Consider the following 23,197-nt stretch of genomic DNA (forward strand, 5'->3'; position numbering starts at 1 on the left):
ATGCTTTATCAAACTCAATTTATTTTTTTAATATGAGATTGTAAGGGTTGGTGGATACCTTGAAGATCATCTAGTCCAGATGTGTCACATTTGGCCCTGGAGAGCTAGTATGCAGCCCCACAAGACCTCAACCAAAATAAGGAAAAATTGTTATATGCATTATCTATATTATATATTTTATATGCAATCCAAGACAATTCCTCTTCACTCAGTGCAGGTCATGCAAGCTAAAAGGGTGGACATGCCTAGTGTAGTCAATCTTACCCGGTACATAAAAATATTACCACAACATCCAGCAGGAGTACCTTCTGAGGTACTCTATTCCATTGCTAAAATCATTACCATTTGGAAATTTTTCCTGATGCCCAGCATTCTTCCTGTCCTTTTTTTTTTTCAATCTAAACATACCCAGTGCCTTCAACAGTTTGCCTCATGTTTTCTTCTGGGATATATTCCAGTTTCAATTTTTTCCCAATGTAGTGTCAAGCACTATATATCATTTTCTAATACCTACTTAACTGCTGGTATCACAGGTTTTCCTCTTGGAAGCTCAAAGCAATTTATGTGATTCCTCTCCAAAATAATTCTTGCATGACAACCTTGTGACAAAGAAATGCAACAAAAAAATAGTGGGCACCCAATTGAAATTCACAGTTCAGGGGGGGTCTTGAACCAGATCTCTTTTTATTAATCCCAACAATTTGGCTCCTGCAACACCCATGGATGAACTTGGAAGAGCATTCAATTTATGTTTTTAAAAGTTAGAAATGGTCAAAATCTTGCAAGGCTTCAACATTCTCACATAGGATTTGTAATATCTGGTAATAACCTTAACCTTGTAAAATATTAACACTTTACTTTTTTTAATGTGTTTTAATCTCCAAAAACAAACAAGAGAGTTAAAATTTCTGTTTTAAGCTTTGCATCATTGTTAAATCTCCACTGAAAGAAGCTATTTGCAATGTTATTTGCCCAAGCTCTTTATTCTTTGTGTTCAAACATAACGCAGTGGAAACAGAACTGATTTTGAGCTCCATACCAGCAGAGTTCCTAGGAAATAATATAATTTTCATCAGTCTTTGCCAGTGTTAAAGGATATTACTTCTGTAATATTGATGCCTGCAACTAAATAATTGATCTAAAATGTCATGCAATACACCATTGGGAATTCTTATAATAAACAATTCTATGCAACATATTTGAAGGCATCCTGTTTTGGATTATGAAAAGGATTTTATATTGTATTCAGTATTATTATTTCTACTTATGTCCAAAAGTTCAGTATTCAATAAAGTTATGGAACAACTCATGTTTGAAGCGCTTTGAATATTTATTTTCATGGCAAAAATAGACTATAATATAATTCATTTCACATATATTACATATCAAAGAAAAACAACCCTTTCTATCAAATATAATCTGCACATTGTTTTAAAAACCCATCTCAATTGTACATGATTTAAAGCTGCATCAATTATACATTTTTACACTTGATAGAGACAAAGCAGATCTTATGTGTAGAAAACACTTTAGCTTGACATTAAAAAATAATACTTCAATTTTGAGAGCCGCTAAGGAAGATACTGCAAAAATCCTTGTATACTGACGTAAAAAAGAAGGCGAGAAATTGTGTAAAAACCATTGTCTTTCCCTTGCATAGATTTAACTGCTTAAGGCTAATGGGATGTTGTGGCATCTGTTTCAAGATACACCACCATGCAATATCAATTCTTTTGCCCCAAACTAACTTCAAGCTCTACATCTTCATACATTAGAAGAGCAGCATGGGAGCTGTTTGGACTTAAACTCAGGTCTCTTTAGTATGGTAGGACACAAATGAATTATGTTTATGATGTACTTCAGTTTCCCCCTCCCCCAACAAGTGCTTTCCAATCCCTTGGAAGGACTCTACTGGCGTGGGAATGTGCAGCACTCTTCATTTAGATTTTTTTAAAACCTGCCTTTATTGTTTTTATAAATAAAACGGAACATACATAACACTTCTTCCTCATATTTTCCCTATAATAACCCTGTGAGGTGGGCTGGGCTGAGAGTGAGTGACTGGGCCAAATTTCATGCCTAAGGCAAAGCTAGAACTCAGTCTCCTGGTTTCTCACCTGTTACCTTAACCACTAGACCAAACTGGCTCTCATTTATCTTGCCCAAGTAGTTTCTTGGCAGAAACAAAGCACAGAACTGAATAATTCAAAATAAATTCCACGGTAGTAGCCTATGAATGCAAATTGTCTCACAGTAATTCAACAAATGAGGTCGGACATGTTTTGGGTCCATGATGAATACAAGAAAACAGCATCACAAAGAAAGTTTGACATTGTTGATGTTTTGTCTGTAAAATAAAGTATGACCAGATTTGGTTATTTTTGTAGCTTTTATGAAGATTTAATAGGAACATATTTTAGCGAACCTAATTGCTCATTTTTATTCTGGAACCTGGAAGTTCATTTTAGATTGTTTTAAACGCTCTTCATATGTTTAAAGGTGGTTCCAATAAAATAAAATGGCACATAACCTCTCTCAATATATATTTAGGCATAATTTCTTGATCTGTGCTCAAAAAATGAAGACAAAATATAGTGGAATTTTAAAAAGACATGCATTATAATGCACTAACCACAACTATGTGGTTTGTTTCATCTATGTTAAAGCAAATGTTATTTTATTTAGCACCTTGGAACTTCTTTGAAGAAGAAGAAATCACAGTGGCACTTGCTTCATTGCCTAACACAGAATCATGTCCACAGTGATTTTGGCCAAACAACATACTAGTTCATTTAGTAGTTTGTTCAAAACATAAAATGCAGTTTAAAGAAAATTATGCCCAAAGGATACATTCAGAATAGAGCAACAATTGAGTTGGAAAGAAGTTAATATCCCCAAAAGGCAAGAGAAAGGCAAAGAAACTGGTCCCTACAGTATTGTAGCAACAAGAGCCTCAACTCAGAGAGCATTCTTCTCTCTTTCCAGTCTTTTACATTGTTCAAAATATTTCCCCTCCTGCTCATAGTAATGTTAGAGTTTATCTGCAGTAATTTGACCCACAAATTCTATTTTGCAGATTAGGAAGGAAAAGAGTAGGCTTCACAAAGAAAGAAGTAATTCCCTATAGTTTTCTGGATTGTGCCTATGTTGGACAGTACAATATTGTGCCACTGAGATTTTTTTCACTCTCTCCTTCACTGCACTGGAGTAGGTCATCTAAAATGTTTGCTTGGAAGTGTCATAGCTTATAAATCTGATTTTGAGCTTAGCTTTAAGAACTACAAACCACATACAATCACAGACAGCAAGGCAACCATATAAATCATGTTGCTTGCAACAGTCTATCACTGTTCACATGGAAGTTAGCAAAATGCATATAATTTAGACGTTTGGAGGATGACTTCACTTTGCAGTTCATTTTGCTCTATGGTGCATGCTAATTAAGGCCATTCAAGCGCAGAACAGAGAAATCATTTTATTCTTTCTTGCACCCCACCCCTACCAAGTGTATAACTGTTAGTTAGAAGACATCCCACAAGAGAAACAGACAAGAGCAGAATCCTTGAGCTCTCAGACCTGCTGCTGTTTCAACTCACTTCATAAATACTTCATCCATAATATTAAAATTCCACTTCTCCCTTTCTACCTTATGCTGCACAAGCCAGGCCCAAATAAATAGCAAACAGTTTCATTATGCAGAAAACTTATACTGAATATTTTTTCACAGAACGTCAGAGAACCAAAAGATAGAATTCAACCAAGCCTTACAAATTAAAATTTGAATTTTCAAAAACTATTTGGACACCTTTATAGACTTGGACTGCCATATTCCATTTCAAAAATTAAAGTGAATGCTTTAGGAACATCATTTTGCAAATTATTGTACAATATGGTAGCTACCAACGCTTCCAAATTTATCTTCGGCCCTCCCTAATGCATGGCCCCCTCCTGCTATCAAAAGTTCATGCCGGATATCTAACTTTCTGAAAACCTCTTTTGAAGAAGATAGTGTTTTCAAAATTAAATGCTGGATCAAAGAAGATAAGAAAAAGCCAACATCTTAAATGGATCATTTTCAAAAACTGCTAATATCACCTGGAAAAAATTGCATGGAAAACTGGTTCATACACACAGCTCCCAAGTGGTGAAAAAACAAGGAACATCGAGACTGCACACTGGAAATTAGCATCCATTGGTACCAACCCATCTGATTTTTCTGTTTGTTCTTTTTGCCCTGAAGATCAATCAAATCTAAGCATCACAGAAACACCTTTTGACATCTCAGCCGGAGAATGTATAATGCAAGAACAGATATGACTAAAGTTTAAAAGAAATGTTTCTTAGCGTCTGCACCACAAATGGAGATCAGTTTGACTTCTGGCTTAACAAAATTCAATAATCTCAAAAAAACAAATAGTACAGCTTTAAAGAAATAGCTTACATGTTGTTCAAAGTATCATACTATGCTTAACTGTGTTGTACAACTGCCTGAAGCATTCATACATGCATCCATCCTTCCCTCCCTTCCATTCTCTTTGGCACACTATATACAGTCTAGTGGAAAATACATAACTTTTTTTGCTTTTCATATATACACTTTCCATCAGTCATTTCTGCTTTAAGAAGCATGCAGACTTTCTAATGTTAGCATAATGTTATTGGAGAGGCTGCTTTGGAGATGTTATCCAGAGGAAAAGAGAAATAAATTTGGTGACTCTAAAAAAACATTTATCCCTTTTCTTTTCTTTTTCTTTCTTGATAGGGAATTATTAGCGAAGGCAATTTTACCGCCACTTTGCTAAATTATGCAGACCAATAGCCACATTCCACTTTAAATCCAATTCTGTTGTATTCGCTCCACATTCAATACCTTCTCCTAAAATGAAATTTGCAGGCTAAGCAGATAAACATATTGTTTCTCTAGATAAATAAAATATTTAAACAAGTGTTTAAATATTCATCTGTGTTCAACTTGATTTCAACCAGAAGTAACAAACTGTTCCTTAAATAAATCATTCTGGAGCTCCACTTCATTAATAATTACTTTCTGAAGTTTTGAGGAGCTACATAGGATTTCCTAGGATAACCTTTTTCTTTTACTGCACTTTTTTGACTTAGAATGTGACATGACCCAACAATCATTTCCTCCTGGGGGATAACACAGCAGCAGCTGTAAATTTTGTCTTCATTTTTACCTTTTCATTTTCTTTCTTTTCCCTTCAAAGATTTGCCAACTTGTTTAATATACCACAAACTTTACCAGCCATTACTATCTTCCATTTAACTCTTTTCTCCTTACAAATCTTAAACCAAATACTCAATTTCTTTTATTGCGTGCTGTCTGTAACCTGCAGTTTCTAGACAAGTGCCCTACTTCTGGCAAAAAAACAAAACAAAACAGCACAACACTCTCTGTCTTAAGTGCTTCCTTTAATGGCTTGTTGGTGATGCTGGTTGCAATATAAAAATCAACACACCCACACACATACATTCACACACACGGATTGAAATTAAAAACTCAAGCACAATGATGCCATTTATGACTACTGAATAGGCAGGGCACACTTCTTTCACCACAGGCTACAAGTAGACATCAGTATAGCTTTCCATTCATAAAAATGTGACCACCACAATTTTCAGTACGGCGCAGTAATGCCTTCCTAGGATCAGCAGTTGTATGCCTACCGTGAATACAGTTTCATCGGAAGAACACAATGAATCATTCCCATTTCAAACCACTCCCCCCCCCACACACACACATTCTTTTCCGCTTCAACGTGAACTCTGCCAAAGCAATGTCCAGTTGCATACAGAATTTTCAAACTTCATGTAGTCCTGGAAGGCAAACTTCTGCTTTTGTAAACTCTTGCAAAGAAGTAGACTTTTGAAGCTTGAGTGGAGAAAACCTATATAAGCCTCGAACTCTTAAGAAATTGGATGAGAACTCCGTAGACAAATGTGTATTGGCTTAGGGTTTGCACCATCATCATCCTTTGTTGCCTCAGCATTTCTAGCATTCTTGGGATATCCAGTGCCTAAAAAAACATACACACGGGTTGGAAAATTATTTAAGTGGTGATAATAAGCCACAATTGATGTGATGAACTATGAGAATAATCTGGGACGAACAGGAAGCAGAAGAGCCACAACTTAGGCGATGATCAGACAAAAGACATCTCAGCCTACAGAAGGAATGAGAATGGAGGAAGCATCTCAGAAGGGCCCCTCCCTAGTTCTCGGAAAAGTAAAGGGAAGGGAGGGGAAAGGTGCTTTCAGACTTGCAAGATTCTGCTTCTGTGGCAATGTAATAAAGGAAGTGTTAGCACTTGTGGTTTTGGTTTTTTGTGTGGACTACCCTGAAGAACTGACAACTACATAGACACTTATATGACAAGTCTTTAAATATCAGAGAATGAAGAGAAGCAGGAAGGAAATGATATGATACTCTTTTTAGGAGCTGCTTGGACAAGGGTATTTAGGAATATCTTCCTGAGAAAATATGATAGTTCAGGTGTCAAATCTGATCACATCACTGGCCAGATTGTGACATATTGGAATGATTTTTGTCTTTGCAAATCCTGGGTGGGCAGGATCTAGGACTTTTCAGCTCCTACCCTTGGCCAAGCCTGCTTCTCCACCAGGATTTCACCTTCAGGAATTTGCTAGCTTTTCTCCTCTGCTGACATGCCTCTAGCTGTTTGCCCTGGCTAATGGGCTACAGCTGCTAGTGGCCCATTCAATGCCACACGGTTTGTCCTAGGCTTTTGGCCGCCCGGGTCAATTAGCAATCAGTTAGTTGTGAACAAGTACAGGGGAGCTTCCACTGCCTCCCTTCTCCTAAAAAGCGCCTGATACACCACCTCCCCCCGCAATCATTTGCACAGTGGTTTCTGGCTGCCAGCATTGGCAACTAGCTGATTTGCTGGCAACTAACTGACCTGGGCAGCCCAAAGCCCAGGACAAACAGTGTGGCGTCGAATGGGACGTGCTGAAGCAGAGTGGCTGTATCGCATTGGCCAGGGCAAACAGCTAGGGGCATGTCAGTCAAGGAGAAAAGCTAGCGGTGAATTCCTGGAGGCGGAACCCTGGCAGAGAATCAGGCGCAGCCAAGGGTGGGAGTTGAAAAGTCCCATTCCGGGTGGGCATAGTCTGCACAAGCCGTAGCCAGCCTGGAGGACCCAGTTTAATAGGCCTGTGTTAGTTTTTGTGGATTTTGGTTTGAGTAGGTTTTTGATCCCTAACTTTGTAATTGCCAATCTAACAAGGAGACAAGCATGTTACTGTTTGTCCCATAGTTAACTTCAATCATGAAAGAAGGTTGGCATAGTGTGAGGATCATCACTCCATGAAATAATCTTTATTGGGCTTTCTCAATAAGTATCCCTTCAAGGGTATTCCCATTGACTCCCATAATACCTAATTTAAAAATTAAGGAATTACCTCATTGTGCTCCAAACAGGCAATCATGATCTCTGATAGGATGACCACTCCAGTTCTTCCTACACCAGCACTGCAGTGGACCAGTAGAGGGGGATTGGGAATTGCAGGGTCTGCGGTACTGTTGGTATGACGCCGTACTGACTGTATCTCTTCCAAGTATGCTATTGGATCCAGAGGAAAAGAGGAAAGGGAAAAATGTTTAAATTAGATAACACTGATATATTTTTTGGACTTTGTAGTAAGAAAAATGTACACCCGAATTCCAACAATGTATTGAACTATTCAACTTTTGCATTCAAAAATTAAAACTCAGCTTAGTAGTTGTATAAGAGATCTTAAGAAAATATCAGGGCTGTAGATCTGGATAAGATGATCCAAAACATCCTGAAAAAAAGATACTTCAAATCACTTCTATATTGCAACCAATAAAACTGCAAAAATGTATCCATCAAATCATTTAGCTTGACTTTGATTCAAGAGAGAATTTAGCAATGCTGCACACTAACACTTAGCTGGAATATATATCTACAGGTAATCCTCAAGTAATGACTGTGACTAAGCCCTTTGAATGACGTGTTGTAGGTCATACTGGTCGTTCAGCAGGTCATCACGTGATAGATCCTATTTGATGACATTTTTTGCAATGGTCATAAGAAAACACTGCAATCATTAGGAGATCCCATTTTCCCCAATGGGTTAGGGTTTTTTTGCCAGAAACTAGAAGCAAATGCAAGTTTCTAACAAAATAGTAATGACTAACAATCACCTATTGCAAATGCTGCAAATAGAAGTAAACGCAGACTGACTGCTGAACACACAAAATATGATCATGTGATCATGTGATCCAGGTTAAAAGTATCACCCAGATGTGTCTGCTACATCTTTGAGCTGTTGCTACGTGATCAGTTGTAAGACCACAACTACCTGTACAGCACAATGTGACATATAAATAAACATACATTCTGTTTAAATATTTTGCCTTCTAACTAGGAATTTAAATAACTTATAATTAACTTTTTTCAATGAAATGTTGGTATATTTCAGTAAATTTCAGCTTTGCTTGCTCTCTATAACCTTCCCTTCTGAGATGAGATGAATTTATTTGTGTCTCCTTAACAACAATTTCTCATATTTTCTTAGGTGGCAACTGTGATTAAAATCTAATGACCCGATTTTTTAAATGTGTAAATTACTGAAGTTCCAAACAGAACAAAACAGCAGAAATGGAAAAAAAAAGTGTGCTCAGTTATCCTTATGGCAATGTGGGAGGAACAGACATTAAGAGTAACATACAAAACGCATAATGATTCTTTCATATTGCAGTAAACTCCATTTTAGCTCAGAGCCTAAACAAATATTGATGGTGTCCACATATCACATAAATTCCCTTCCCCCAAGCTCCCTCTCTCTCTCTCACACACACACACATACACACAAACACACACACACAGAGACACACAAAGAGGTTGAAATCTTGTATGAACGTTAAATGTTACAAGATTTCAGTATTTTTACAATGTATTTCAGAGCTGATATTGGGATAGGCTAACCTTACAATTGCACACAACAGCATTCAGATCAAAATGCACACAGTGGAAGGTGTGCATTTAGACTTCATACATGGCCTAGGGAGCCATAGCTGTAAGGCTATTCAAGGCTTTCTTTAGATATCCCCCATATCTCCAGCCTTACAGGGAAGCCTTTTAAAAATTTAAACTGGGGGTAACCTGCAGATTATTTTATTTTCCATGCAGGCAATTATCAGCCCCAGACCTATTTTGTTTCAGCAGGTTTCCTACATCATATGCTTTCACAAAATAGAAGAAATAATAGAAAACGAACAATAAATAAATAAATAAAAACCTATAAGCACATACACAGAAACCCTTTTGTGTCTTCTGGGCAGCCATGCTCTGGCCAGTCAGTATACTGAAGATGCCAAACTGTTCTCTCTTGTCCTGTGAGGAGGTGTTTGATTTTCAAACCTGTAGTGGCATAGCAACCAGAATCTGTTCGGAAGCGAGTGGTGATCTTGAATCTCCCATAGGTCACTGTGTTGTGCCTTGAACCAAGTCGTGGCCAGTATCGGAAACTTTTCTCTCGGCCACCCTCCTGCAAATACAAGGTCTAATCAGCAAAAGAATAAAGAGGTCTGCTGCAGAATGTTCCACAAGACTTATTTTTAATATATTATTAATGATTACTTTTGGCTAAGGAGTTTACTAATTCTTCACCCCTTCATCTTCAAGGTATCTTTTCAAATACCTTGTAATCCAAAGTGGGCTGAGAGTTGCACTGACCAATGAGATACAATGATCAGGAAACATCCAAATGTCTACTGTTGATTCCTAAATCGGTTGCATTCCAATTTGATGTCCTACAGATATATTGGAATGCGACTTACCATTTTTTCCAATAGAATAAAGGCAGGCTGACAATTCTACTAGTTACAGTCCTTAAACATTTAAAAGCACCAAACTGGGTAAAGTATGTTTTGGTTTGGAATGATTTTCCATATTAGTTCTCTACGTCATTTTCTGGAATCCAGTCAAGACAAAAATCAGCTTAAAACCCATACATTCATTTCAAAATTATATTTTTTAGGACTGAGGAATGATTCAGGAAGATAGATTACCTCTTCTGCTGTCACCATGGTTATAATGGCAACCCCTTGCTCCCATACCATCTGCCAGAAATCTTGGCATGTATTCTGCAAAGGACCTTGGGTTGCAATATAATCCCATTCCATGCCCCCAACACAGACCTGTAGAATAAAAAATAGGATATAGGACGCTAAGATTATGAAAGGATACCTATCCACGATGCAAAGAAGAAGAAAAAACTAGCCATCTTCTTTATTTTATGTATTTAGTCCCAGAAACAGTTTTGTATAGCCTAAATGCAAAGAATGGAACTATCTTATTCTTTCCTTTAAACATGGTTGCGCCCAACAAGCAGAATGATAAAAATATGCTTTCTGGGGCCATTTCTTCAGGGGAAGGGGGACAGGAAATGCTTTTTTTTTCAGTGAATTTCAGAGTGAAGCTAAAACTAAGAAATCATTTTATGATTACATTCTTAATCTTATATAGTGCCAATGACAACTCCCCAATCTGTGCTTTCTCGCTATGTTGGACTAAAAATCTTGCATCATTATCAAGCAATTATATTAACATATATATTTTGAGTATGATATCAGATATTGGAAGAATGATATTTAAGAAGTTTTTGAAATTTAAGTGGAAGAATTGTTATTTCTAACCCTACCTTAATATGTGATGCATTGATATAGCCCGTATTATTTTCCTTAGTCGGGACTAGCTCAACTCTGGTGTCATCATAAGGAAGCACATCCTGGAATCGGTTCCTTTCTGCATTTTCTGGGAGACAGGCTATTGAACAGACGCCTTCTACAAGCCTTTTCTTCTGAATCCGTTCATATTCCGTAAACACCATCCCTTGGTCTAACCGTTGTTCCAAACCTTTAAACTAAAAATACAGAAAAACAGATGGAATTATACTAGAGTTTTTTCCCTCTATAAATATATGGCAGTGTAAAAATATGGGTTATTTAAAAAAAAACAATTAATATATAACTTCCAATTTTACATTATCTGAGTTTGTCTAAAACATTCTTGTTTTTCCCTTTATGCCAAGTTTATCGATGGTTTGTAACATATTTAAAATAGTTGTATGTTCCTTTTGATTGTTACAAATGCTAGCAAATGCACCAAAGCAAATTAAACAATTTAGATGCATGTACAAATAAAACCCAGCAGTAAATTTCCAAACAGCCAACACCTGAAATGAAATGAAGCCAAGGATAATTTGGAAAGCTGAATGTCATCATGGAACAGGCCCTGAAGTTTATTTAGGGCCACTGACTCTACTCTTAGACATACAGAACTAAGAACCAATATCAAAAGATTATAATACCGTAGTGGTTGCGATCTATCATTTCTTTTAATAACTGTTTGCTGTATGTAGGCTGTCTAGGACAGAATTCCCCAACCTTTTCTCCTTTGCAAACTGGGGGGTGGAATGGGGTAGAGGATGGTCCTGTGTATGCAGTGGGCAATTGTGCATGTATGCAGGTCTATTTGCATGAGCAGCAGGCACATACACCCAACAAACAAATGGAGTGCACACACACTGATCGCTACTGCTTGCGCAATTGGAGATGCACATGCACACGGTTTCCCACCACTTCCAATGCCCAGTTCTGAATGGCTCAAGTCCCAGTAATGGGCTGCGACCCCGGGGTTGAGGCCCCCTCTTACAGGAAACGAATATCATGGTAAGTAAATAGTTTTAAGCCACAATGAAGAAACTATACAAATTGTGCCTTGGTCATCTTTTCAGAGATATTTCTTTATCTAAACAGAGAAATAGAATGACAAAAGGACAGGCAAAAAAGCAGTGAGAGTAGGAGAAATGTCCAATTTCCTGGCTGAGTTTCCCCACTGAGTTTCTCTGTGGGAATCTGGCAGAGACTATCACAAATTTCCCCTGCCCTGCCCTGCCCTGCCCTGCCCTGCCCAGCCCCGCCCCGCCCCGCCCCCACCAGGAGATAAGTGGTTGCTGATGGGTAGGGAGGGAGTGAAACTGGCTGAAACTCACACAACACTAAAAATGAAAGATCACATGACCACAATGGCAGTTTAGCAGCAGCAACAGTAAACCAGCCACAACTTTTCTAAATTTTATTCTTTTGAGAGTCATGGGTTCTAGATTTTGGACACATTTTATACATTAATCCATTTGAGGCATGTTAGTTCAAAAATTGTTGCCCTATGACGCACAGTTTTGCAAGAGAGTTTTAGTAGTGCATAGATAACTAAACTTAAATAAATAAATCCAGCTTCAAAATATACATGTACCCTAAGCAGTTAAAAGAAACGGATGAATGACAAGCTAATGACCAATCCTAGTACTGTTCTTGTATCCAAGATTTGGATAGCCAAATTTGAATAACAAAACACTAGAGTTCAACACACATCCACAATCCTAAGCAAACATCAGACCAACCCGTTCATCATTTGTTGCTCTGGGAGATTCTTCCTTCCCCTCACTTGGCAGAGGAAGACGAGATAATGTTAGTCCATTTAGAGCTGCTAACTTCAAAGGTCCTATTTTTTTGGCTTCAGCTCTGTTCTTTTTCATGACCTGTTGGAAGAAGACAATCTTTCAAAATATATTGTGATAGAAACCAGAGGCAAACTGGATCGCTGGAGGAGCAACAAAATTGGTACACAACTAGAGAAATACTTTCCTTTTCCCCACACACACTAAGAAAGGGCCTCTGGTCCAAACAATTCTACAGATAATGATAGCCAGGAACATTCTTTCCATGTTGCCTGTCTTTATTTCATCGTTAAGTTTTTGAAATTTCACAGAATAAACAAACAGACTTGCCCAAGAAAATGGACTTTCATGAACACTGAGAGTAACAATTGAGAATTGGGGTAGGGCAGCTACAGCTTCAGGGAGATCAGTTTATTCAGTAAGAATGGTTAAAATCTTGCTTTTTATTCTCCCATGGAACTCAAGGAGATATAAACCCTTTCCTATATAAATAAGGAAATAATCCTGTATTTTAGATGAGGCTTAAAGTGCAGTCCAAACTTTGAAGCTAAAGAAGTATATGAACACTTCCCCATTCAAGCCTGGTACTCTAGGGCTCTTTCTGTGTGTAGACATATAATTTCTCTTCATAAATTAATGAATCATTATATTATATACATGTATGTATGTATGTATGTATGTGTGTATGTTATGCCCAAATATGGGAAGGAGCATACTGTTCCCCTTTCCCATATTTGGACATACCAGGTGCCTTGAAAAAAATCTAATTATTCCCCTGGCTCAGCTGATAAGGGATGGCTAGCTGATGAGAGCTAAATAGCTTGAAATAGATCTATACTAGTCTCCCTTCATTTATTTATCAGCAAATACACACACACACACACACACATCCACACACACTATATAAAGGTAAAGGTTTCCTCTTTCCAGTCATATTTGACTCTAGGGACGGGGGGCTCATCTCCATTTCTTAGATGAGGGAGCCAGTGTTGCCTGAAGACATTATCTGTGGTCATGCGGCCAAGGCACATGGAACATTGGTATACTTTCCCACCAAAGTGGTAGCTATTTACCTACTCACATTTGCATGGTTTTGAATCGGTAGGTGGACAGAAGTCGGAGCAGGAATAGGAGTTCACGCCATTATGGGGCACTTGGGTCTCGAACCCGGGTGACCAGCTTTCCAGCTAACAAGCTAACAGCGTTTTTTACTGTTGAGCCACCATGCCTCGTATATGCACATATGTATATATGTATTTAGGTAAAGGTAAAGGTTCCCCTCGCACATCTGTGCTAGTTGTTTCCGACTCTAGGAGGCGGTGCTCATCTCCATTTCAAAACCGAAGAGCCAGTGCTGTCCAAAGACATCTCTGTGATCATGTGGCCGGCATGGCTAAATGCCGAAGGCACATGGAACACTGTTACTTTCCCACCAAAGGTGGTTCCTATTTTTATACTTGCATTTTTTACATGCTTTGAAATGGCTAGGTTGGAAGAAGCTAGGATTCGAACCGGCTAACTGCTGACCTTTCTGATCAACAAGCTCAGTGTCTTAGCCACTGAGCCACCACGTCCCACTATATACTGTATGTATTTATGTGTATGTATATATGCATGTGTGTGTTTGTGTGTATGTGTGTCTGTCTATCTATCTATCTATCTATCTATCTAATCTATCAATCTATCTATGCAATGTTTGATGCATTTCAGTAGAATATGATGACATGTCCATAACATGACATAAACTTACATAATAAGCTTTTCATGAAGTAATGAGGAAATCATAACACCTATATCTGAGATGTAGGACCATTAAAAATTCATGTGGATCTACTTCTATGTGAGCGTTAACGTGAGATCTTCATAAAGTTAACATGTGTATACTAGTTTCTCCAGGCCATGAAAGGGACCATAGCTTGAAAATAAACCATATTCTTTTCATATTTTCAGTCCCATGTTCATTGCTGTGCTGTCAATAGACAAATCCAGAGACGTATACTTATGATGCCACTGTTTCCTGTTTGATTCACATGAGGAACATTTTGAATATGACATAAAAAGAAGAAGAGAAGATGGTCTTCAGAAAACTCACCCCTAAAGGAGGTAGCCCTTCTACAATATTCTTCTTCCCTGACAATAATTCAGACACTGGTCTCTTCTTAACGGAATCCTTCCGCACTCTATACCGGGCAGAAATGGTTAAGTCAGACTCTGACACAGATGGAGTTAACAGTCCATCTCCTCTCCTTAGCACCTGAGAGTCACCCATGATGTGTGAGGGACTCACATCTTTTACCCTCTTGTCAGTCTCAGTAATGTGCAATTTTGGCTCATGTATATGTAAAGGACCAGGAGATGAAGCAACAGAACTATAAGGGTAGTTCAATAAAGATTCAGTTGGATAACATGCCATGAGAGAAGGAAGCTGCGGTTTTCCATTGATGAATGGCAGAGCTGGATTAGCCTTGCTTTCGTCTTCACATTCTTCTTCTTCCTCACTGCTATGAATGAGCATAGTTGCATCTGAAAGAGATTTCTTGTGGCCATAATTCACATGGTCTTCTTGCTCCTCGATTTCTTCTTGCTTTGCTCTTTCTATGAATACAGAAGTCTGTGACCCAGAAGGGATTGCCTTTGGCTGAGCCACATCTGCAGTTGAGGCTGACATGGTTCTCTCTTTAATCCTCATGGCCTCAAAACTGTGCGCCAGGCCAGCAATTTCAATGCTGTTTCTCTTCTGCAACTGAGCATGCCGGGCCGATGTCAAAGGCTCACTCACTTCCTGAAGGGAATGGGCAACAGGGAGGCTGTCCTCCTGGAACGTCTGGACGGAGTGATGGACCCGTCGGGTGATGAGATCAGGGTTGCTATTACTGCTGTAGAAGTGTCTGGATAGATCTGGTGTGCTGTTAGCGGGTCGTGGATAAGGATAAGGAGGCGGAGGGCGGTATACTTGAGTCTTCATGATGTTGGGTGCCGGATATTCCTGGGCTTGCAATTGAACATTTGTTAGCTCAGGAACACTCACAGCTCCAACTACCAAGCGCCTTTCAGCGGGATACGGATATGCGGACTGGCTGTGGAAGCTGTAATTCAGATTAAATGGGTAATGACCAGAATGGGGGAAAGCAAAGTTAGCATGTTCTCGGATTTCAGGCTGGCTGTACACCAGGGCATCAGGCCTACTGTAAGCGTATGAATTGCCGATGTTGAGGTTTCTCATGGAATGACTCTGTTTGTCTGAATTCATCATTCCTCGGTTGAGTTGCTTCATCACAGTCTCATAATCTGGAGTAGGCCGATAAGAAGGTGGTATTACGGCACTATGTCGATGCGATGGGACATAATCTGAATGGAGGACATCACTGCCAGTAATGCTCGGGTTGGAGGACATGGGTGATGGCTGCATGTAGTGCTGCAGGTTATTCAAGGAATTTGTGCTGTGAGCACTGTAGACACTGCCATTGCGGATTCTGCCATTGTAGTCGTGCGGCGCTCTGTCCAAGCTAGTTTGAGAATGGCAGTAATAGCCATTCTGGTTCGTCCCATAGAGATTATCTGTAATATAAATGTTGGCATTTATTTATACCCACACAATGATAGAAAGAGACCAAAAAAAACCCCAAAACCAGTTGCTATCATAATATCATTCCTTCATTTCACCAATGTATTTTTAAAATTAAAAATAAAGCCATGCCTTCATGGGTAAATCAATGACAACTTCCTTGTCAGTATTAAAATACTTAAAGTACAAGACATCTAATTCCAGCCCACTGGCAAAAGCAGCTTCTATTTAATGAAATATACAGATATTGAAATAAAACCAATATTGCAGATTCACCTACAATATATTCTGTCCGCTCATTTCCCCCAGCCTTCCCCTCCTGAGAAAGAAAACATGAAGTAGACTGACTCTCCCTCCTTCTCTGTGCAATTTTAAGCAATTTTACTGTGTTCTGTTGAAAAAGGCATTCTGTGTGACTAATTAATATCAGGAGACTGTTGGGAAGAAAATATCAACTGGAGATATCAACTGGAGACAGCTCTTTTTATTTGCTCTTTGTCTCTCTGAGGGGGGAGAGAGGGGGAGAGGGAGTGAGTGAGAGGGGGAGCAGCTGTCTCCAGTTGTTATTTTCTTTCCAACAGTCTCCTTATATTGTAATTAGTTACAGTGCCTTTTTCAACAGAAGAACACAGTAAAATTGCTTAAAGACTTTTTATTTTATTTTATTTTTATTGGCAACATTAGGAAACCTTTGTGCTGTTGTTTTAATGAAAAATTATCCTACCTGCATACCAGCTGAACAAGTTTTTAGTAATTAGTAATTAGTTCTTACTGTCCCTCTAAAACAGTGGTTCCCAAACTTGGCAACTTTAAGACTTGTGGACTTCAACTCCCAGAGCCGGCTGGAGAATTCTGGGAGTTGAAGTCCACAAGTCTTAAAGTTGCCAAGTTTGGGAACCACTGCTCTAAAATATGAATAGTATGACTATTAATTATAAAGTTCACTGGTTCTATTTTGCTCTTATAAGAATGCTGTTGTATCTTCCAGCTAGAAACTCAAGGCAGACACTCAGTGGTAGAATAGATATTTTGTAAAAAGGCCCAGGTTCAAACTCCAGAGTTTAAGGATGCAGATAGCACATGATCAGGAGGAGTCTGATAGCAACATTTTAAACTAACACATTATATTAAAAGGCAAAGGCTTCCATGGGCTGCAGTCACAATAGGCACCGGCAGACTCCTCCAGATCTTTTTGCACCGATAGAAAACATTGCTCTCTTCCTACAATGTTTACAAGAAGCTAGCACACGATGGCATTTTTTAAAATTGGAGAACTTGAAAGGTGCTGCCAATATCAACAACCTAATAACCTAATGAGACAAAACAATTTGATCTGGGAGAAGGCAACACCTTATCTTCTTATATTAGAGCTATATAATCAGTTCCTTATTCAGGTACTAAGCAGTTTGCATGTTCTAAGTCATGTTTTGTTTAACCACAGTTTATTGAACAAACCGCAGTTGTTGAATTTACATACTGCTTTATGTCTATGTGAATCCAACCACTGATTACAGGTAGTCCTCAATTTACAACAATTCACTTAGTTACCATTCTCTCTCTCAATGGCACTGAAAAAAGTGACTTATGATGGTTTTTCACACTTGCGACAATCATAGCACCTCCTTGGTCACGTGATCAAAATTTGGATGCTTGGCAACTGATTCATATTTATGACAGTTGCAATGTCCAGGGGTCATGTGATCAGCTTTTATGACCTTCTGACAAGCAAGGTCAATGGGGAAGCCAGATTCACTTAACAACAATGTTATTAATTTAAGAACTGCAATGATTCACTTAACAACTGTGGCAAGATAGGTTGTAAAATGGGACAAAACTCCCTTAACAAATGTTTTATTTAGCAACATAAATTTTGGGCTCAATTGTGGTGTAAGTCGAGGACTCACTATATTCCAAGAACTGTCTACCATTAACTATTAATAGTTCCTCAAATAACATCCTCCAAATGTTTTTCACATTTTCCATTTGTGACGTATTCCAGTTTCCTAACAATGCTAAAATTTTACCTTGCGAGGATGCATATGGTTCTGGGTAGTGTCCATTGTAATGTAACTGAGGTGGTGGAGGCATCATATAAGGCTGTGGTTTGGGCTGCTAGAGACATATTGAAGTAAGCAAACATAGATAACCATTAGAAAGAAACTTTACTCCAATTCTAACATCCACATGCACTTTAAGCACAAGAATATCAATTCTGATAAAATTTTATAATTAAAAAGTACAACAAAGTTTTACAGAGATGAAGGAGCTGGTACATATCAGAGCTCCTAGCCTGTAAAAGAAAACTGAATCAAGATATCTGTACAATCAAATATAGAAATATGAATTTTATGTAAAATATACTCAGCATCTTTCACTCCAGTTGATTTCACCCAGAGCCACTGGATATAAGGTGGGTGACCAATATTTTTATAAATAAATAAAAAATATGCATTAACTAATTCAAGTTACCTTATTATTATGGATTTGCTCTGCTATGAAAAACCTGGATTAGTCAACAATTCAGTCAAAAAAGCCTAATTCAAGATTGGCTAGATAATGAATCACAGTTATGTTATGTGTGATTTTGGAAAGTGGGCATGATTTAATTCCCTGAAAAAGCAGCTTATAGGAACCCATGCATTGTTGTAAAATATACTAGCAACTTATACAATAAGTTATATTGGAGAGGATTTTTCAAAAAGAAGAGAATAATACCCATTTATTCTTTAGATTTTCTTCAGCATTTACAAATTTAAAATGGAAATTTATTAATTTATAAGTTAGATATTTCCTAAATTCTTAGCTTCACTAATATAAGTGACACTTGAAAATACATTAAAGAGATTGTGAAATATGGTAAATTTTATATATATTTTCCTATCCTATTGAAGCAATATTATGTGGTTAACAGAATGGATTACCTACTTAAGTCTCTCAAAATGTTTAGTTGTGTGCTTAAATCTAAATTATCCAGGTGAATATAAAATCTTGAAAGAATTTAATGTTCAGTTTGTTGTTTCTCCTTTAACTTAGTACTGTATGTAATTTTGAGCAAAATATTTTTAAGCAGTGAGAAAATAATTGAAAAATGTTTGGGTATTTTACATTTCAGTGCACAGGCAGAGGAATATGCATAACTTAAACTAAAATGTGTAATACTAAAATATTGTGTGGCATGCTTATCTTTTATAAGAGGATATTGTTACAATATTTAGCATTCATCTACTTTATGCTAGTTTTTATTATAATCTCTCAATGTACTTCATTGGAGTAGCTAACCAACTATGGTTATCAACAGGTTAAACTCAAGGAATAAGGAAGAGCTCAGGTATGGCATGCTTACCAGAGACAACCTGGATGATGATCGCCTTCTAACTGGATTCACTGTCACAGTCTGAGCTTGTCTACAAAGCATAATGACATAATACATATTTTGTACTGACATCAATCACAGTGGAGTCCTATTCATGCATATTCATAGATTTCAGTATGCTTAGTAGGAATAAGTGTCTTTAGGACAGTGGTTTGCAACAATTCAAATTCATAAAATGATTCTTCTCCCAAAGAGACACTTGCCATCACATTACATACTGTATGTACATTTAATCATCCACAGCTGGAAGCATATTGCATCAGATAAAAATAATGTATGTTAGTATAAGCATCTCCTCCAGTGGCAGTCAAAAAGACTATGAATACTTATCAGATAACATAGCAATATTTCATTCGTTCATATTAGAGAACCAGGGTGAAAGACCATTTAAATTTTCAGAAATGCAACAGACTATGAAAAATGATATACAATACAATATTGTCACATTATTGGATAGATGGGGGTAATAAATAAATAAATAAATAAATAAATAAATAAATAAATAAATAAATAAATAAATAAATAATACATATTGCTTGGCCATCAGCAGAGTTCACATACCTGAACTGTAGCTAATTCATCCACAACCTAACTACATTATGTGATTATTCATAACCGATGAATTTCTAAACGAACTTCAAAATAATCTCCCCATTTCCCTTGTTTGTTGATAGACTAAATGATGGGGAAGGAAGGTTTATTTTTGTCAATTCACAATGCTATATGTAGTTTTATCAAACAGCGAACAGAACATACTGGCAAACATGGACAGAACAGCATGCAAAGGTAGATATGTTACCCACTTTTCAAAAAAGCCATGCCTGCATTGACTGACTTATCATAGCCCAGAGAAATTGAATCAACATATGGACCAATCTATTACAAATAACATATATAAGAATTCCATATTCACATAGCCTGTTATAGCATTTGAAAAATAAAACAATGTTACTCTAAAACCTGTGGTTTAAGCAAACAACAATAGCAGGTATCATCTTTTAAGATTTTTACGCTATTAATTTCAATGTGTTTTTCTCTATTAAAAAATCCAAGGAGGAGGAAGAGATACATGCTTTTTGATTAGCATGCTCAAACTCATCATCTGGAAGGAAACTAAACCAATGTTCAGATGTGAAACATAGGGTTTTTTTATTAAGGCAGGTGACATTTACTCCCAAGTTCAGTTTACAATACTAGAAAATAGCCACCCTCATATTTGCTCTACACACACACATTCATCCACACTTATATACATCCACATTTACCCATGTCCTTCTCAACTGGGCTGGCAGGCACTAGCCAGAGAGTCAGAAGGCACAATGTCTAGATCCCAAGACACAGGGGTGGGTTTCTCGCCCCGTTCCAACCGGTTTGGTTGGAACGAGGCCGGCAGCGTCCTCGCGCATGCGCGCGGCGCGCACATGCGTACTAGCGTCTGTGCGATGCTCCAGCTGCTCCTGGAGGATCGCGCAGGCGCTATATGCGTCCTGCGCATGCATGGAAGCGCAGAATTCGGCAAAACCGGGTAAGGAGCGGGCGCGGGCGCGCGGGCGCGGGGGGGGGCTTCGCCGTTCCCGGAAGTTACTTACTTCTGGGTTCGGCGACCAACTGGATCGCAGGGACCGCCGCGAACCGGTTGAAACCCACCCCTGCCAAGACAACTCAAAGAATGGGAGGGCTTCATGACCTGTTTTATCCCTCAAAGGCCTTGACTGGCAGCTACTCTTGCCTTGTTAAATTACAAGTCTGGTGGGTGTTGATAGAATTTGGGGAAGGGTTTCAATGTGCTCAGGCCCAGCTTCTTTTGTCTGGTTCAGGTGAGATTTTTCCTTGGTTTCCTTAACAGCTTAGCTCCTTCTTATCTACCTCCCTTAAGGAATCTTTCAGGCAAAGATTCCTGGCTTTTGTGCACCCTGCTTACATGGACACAGAAGCTTCAACCTAACCTCACACGGTGGTCAACTATCAGTTGGTTTCTCTCCCTTCCTCAGTCAGAGATATGCAAGTTGCTAACACTGTGATAGTACAATATGTGGATGGGGTTGTGAATATTATAGTTTTAAGGCCGTAAATCATGGTTAACATGTAATTCATTTGTTGTCTAACTTATAGCAACTGTAGTTTAGCAAGGCTCATTTTTGTGGTTTATGGTCTCTGGTACTTGAGAGACCGCTGCTGCCAATTACCTCCCAAAGACCCATTAGATCACACAGGGTTGGCCTCCTCCGGGTTCCGTCTACCAGCCAATGCCACCTGGCTCCTACCCGGGGGAGGGCCTTCTCTGTGGCAGCTCCGGCCCTCTGGAACAAACTCCCTGCAGGGATTCGGACCCTCACCTCTCTCCAGGCCTTCCGAAAAGCCGTTAAAACCTGGCTTTGCCGGCAGGCCTGGGGTTGATGAGTTCCCCTCCCCTCTCGACTTGTATGGTTGTGTGATTCTTGGCTATTTTAATTACTTGTATTCTGTTCTATGTTCCCCTTTTCCCCTTTTTGAGTTGTTCGCCGCCCTGAGTCCCTCCCGGAGAAGGGCGGCATACAAATAATAAAATTCAATTCAATTCAATTTTGTGCCATTCTCAAACATCTAACCAGTCCAAAGAGATGAATGACAAGTGTCATTAAAAAGAAAAGAACATGCCATGAATTGAAAATAGGAGCTATACTTGTTCATCTAAAACCTACTGGTCTGCTTTATAGATCATTCTTCATACCATGGCTAAAATTGATTAAAGCTCAAGATATATGGATGGATGCATTCTAACTGAAATTTTTGGCTTTTGAACTTTCTCTGACTCAGCTCTGTCCCTACATACAAAAGGAGCAATATGTTTTTAAGGTCTCCCCCAAATAATTTGTTTTTGCATATCTTGTATTCTGTATTAATTGGCCTTGTGACAGAAATCATTGGCTTATCAACAATGTCCTGATGTTTACCTATTCTTGTAAGCACCAACCTAACATATTTATTCTGAAACAAAATGACAACTCTTACATACCACATCCACATTCTTCATATGTGTAGGGCACAGACAGATAGGGAGATGGTATATTTATTGGAAATCAGGGTCCAGAGGTTTCTTTAAACCACATCACTGTGGGTGCACAAATAAATATGGGAGCACTCAAATACTAGACATGCAAGTGTGCAGGAGGCAAGAAGAAGAAAGGAAGATTTTGTGTTTTGGCTCACCCTTTGGGCAGAGAAGGACGAGAAAGAATTGGAAAGCGTGGAAAGGCAAGAATGAGGAAAGATTTCTGAGAGCCTTCCTCAGGTGAAGAATCTGGGGAGTCTCTAAAGACAAGGTACATGCAGACAAAACAGAGGCAATGAAATAGCTCATTAAGAAAATGGATGTTGGCTGTAAACAAATGTGAGTGACATAATAGGTTTTTAAGTTGGTTTCTTAAGGGTAACATCTCTCCTTGATTAAGACCCAACTCTTAGGCAGCAAACATAAACTTGCTTTTACAGAAGAAGGGTTTTATTAGATAGCTATGGGAACCCATATTCTCTGATTTTTAACTACTAGGCCTGAGTTAAAGGCAAAAGAATGATTACTTCTATTTTAAAATGTGAATTCCTAATTTACAAGAAAAGATTTTTAAAAACCTCCCTTGAGCTGAACAACTCCTGGTGACTTAATGAACATGTTTATATAATTTTCCTGAAAACAATACAGATGCATCCTCATGGCTAGAAAAAAAAGTCAGCTTGTAGATTAAGTAAACCAGGAG

At 38.4% G+C, this 23,197-nt stretch overlaps 1 protein-coding gene across 2 annotated transcripts in view; it reads right to left on the reverse strand.

The window, feature by feature from the left end:
• Window positions 1-2,404: 2,404 nt before the first annotated feature.
• PTPN21 (protein tyrosine phosphatase non-receptor type 21) overlaps window positions 2,405-23,197 on the reverse strand; it is a 53,746-nt gene continuing 32,953 nt past the window's right edge. The window contains exons 11-19 of one of the 2 annotated variants that reach the window (XM_032232735.1): window positions 19,434-19,494; window positions 18,115-18,199; window positions 14,618-16,083; window positions 12,469-12,606; window positions 10,708-10,929; window positions 10,076-10,204; window positions 9,318-9,552; window positions 7,441-7,601; window positions 2,405-6,035 (exon numbers count right to left, since the gene is read on the reverse strand). In XM_032232735.1, coding sequence (XP_032088626.1) covers window positions 5,907-6,035; window positions 7,441-7,601; window positions 9,318-9,552; window positions 10,076-10,204; window positions 10,708-10,929; window positions 12,469-12,606; window positions 14,618-16,083; window positions 18,115-18,199; window positions 19,434-19,494 — 2,626 coding nt within the window. In that variant the 3' untranslated portion in view covers window positions 2,405-5,906. Of the gene's footprint in view, window positions 6,036-7,440; window positions 7,602-9,317; window positions 9,553-10,075; window positions 10,205-10,707; window positions 10,930-12,468; window positions 12,607-14,617; window positions 16,084-18,114; window positions 18,203-19,433; window positions 19,495-23,197 lie in introns of both variants that reach the window. The other variant, XM_032232727.1, reaches the window with a different exon arrangement.

This window comes from Thamnophis elegans, chromosome 1, assembly GCF_009769535.1.
Source record: "Thamnophis elegans isolate rThaEle1 chromosome 1, rThaEle1.pri, whole genome shotgun sequence".
NCBI classification, from domain to species: Eukaryota; Metazoa; Chordata; class Lepidosauria; order Squamata; family Colubridae; genus Thamnophis; species Thamnophis elegans.